At 45.7% G+C, this 856-nt stretch overlaps 1 protein-coding gene across 1 annotated transcript; it reads left to right on the top strand.

Moving 5' to 3' along the window:
- The first annotated feature begins 53 nt into the window (after positions 1–53).
- Positions 54–789, top strand: LOC111799121 (protein LIGHT-DEPENDENT SHORT HYPOCOTYLS 1-like). The gene has a single exon (XM_023682530.1). The coding sequence runs from the start codon at positions 77–79 to the stop codon at positions 647–649; it is 573 nt and encodes a 190-aa protein (XP_023538298.1). The 5' UTR covers positions 54–76; the 3' UTR covers positions 650–789.
- Positions 790–856: the final 67 nt, after the last annotated feature.

Below are 856 nucleotides of genomic sequence, written 5' to 3'. Positions count from 1 at the left end.
TTTTTTTGCTCATTTCCCTAAATTTCTCTTGTTTTTTCTTCAATCTTCTTGTCTTTCATTTGGGTTTTCATCTTTAATGGATTTGTTCTCAGAATCATCCTCAAATCCCATTCCTTACGACACAACCAACACCGCCGCCGCCGCCGCCGCCGTTGTTACAGCATGTCCTTCACCATCTTCCTCCTCTTCCGCCACTGCCACCGCCACACCTAGCCGCTATGAGAATCAAAAACGGCGAGATTGGAACACGTTTTGTCAGTACCTTCGCAACCATCGTCCACCGTTGTCTCTACCGATGTGCAGCGGTGCTCACGTGCTGGAATTTCTCCGGTACTTGGATCAGTTTGGGAAGACCAAAGTCCATAACCAAACCTGCCCGTTTTTTGGCCTTCCTAACCCACCTGCCCCTTGTCCCTGCCCGCTCCGGCAAGCTTGGGGCAGCCTTGATGCACTCATTGGTCGCCTCCGTGCTGCCTATGAAGAGAACGGCGGCCGGCCGGAATCTAACCCTTTTGGAGCTAGAGCTGTTAGGCTTTATTTAAGGGAAGTTCGTGATTTTCAGGCGAAAGCAAGAGGGGTTAGCTATGAGAAGAAGAGAAAAAGGCCGAAGCAAAAGATTGCAAATTCAAATCAAGACGGTGCAACTTGAGAACGAGAACAAGAACAAGAATGAATACACAATCAAGAACATTGATATAGTTTTCTATATGAATTATGTGCTAAGAGAATTTGTAACCTATCGCTTATTTTTATGTCCAATTCGTAATCGCGTGGAAGTGTAGATTTGAACCTTCGACCTGTATGAGCTACGCATAGCTCGTGTTAGCTTTCTATAAGGATGATCATGTTTTTTTTT

The sequence above is a fragment of the Cucurbita pepo genome, chromosome LG07, assembly GCF_002806865.2.
Source record: "Cucurbita pepo subsp. pepo cultivar mu-cu-16 chromosome LG07, ASM280686v2, whole genome shotgun sequence".
Lineage (NCBI taxonomy): Eukaryota > Viridiplantae > Streptophyta > Magnoliopsida > Cucurbitales > Cucurbitaceae > Cucurbita > Cucurbita pepo.
Note: the sequence above shows the minus strand (reverse complement) of the source record. Positions and strands in the feature narration are given on the sequence as shown.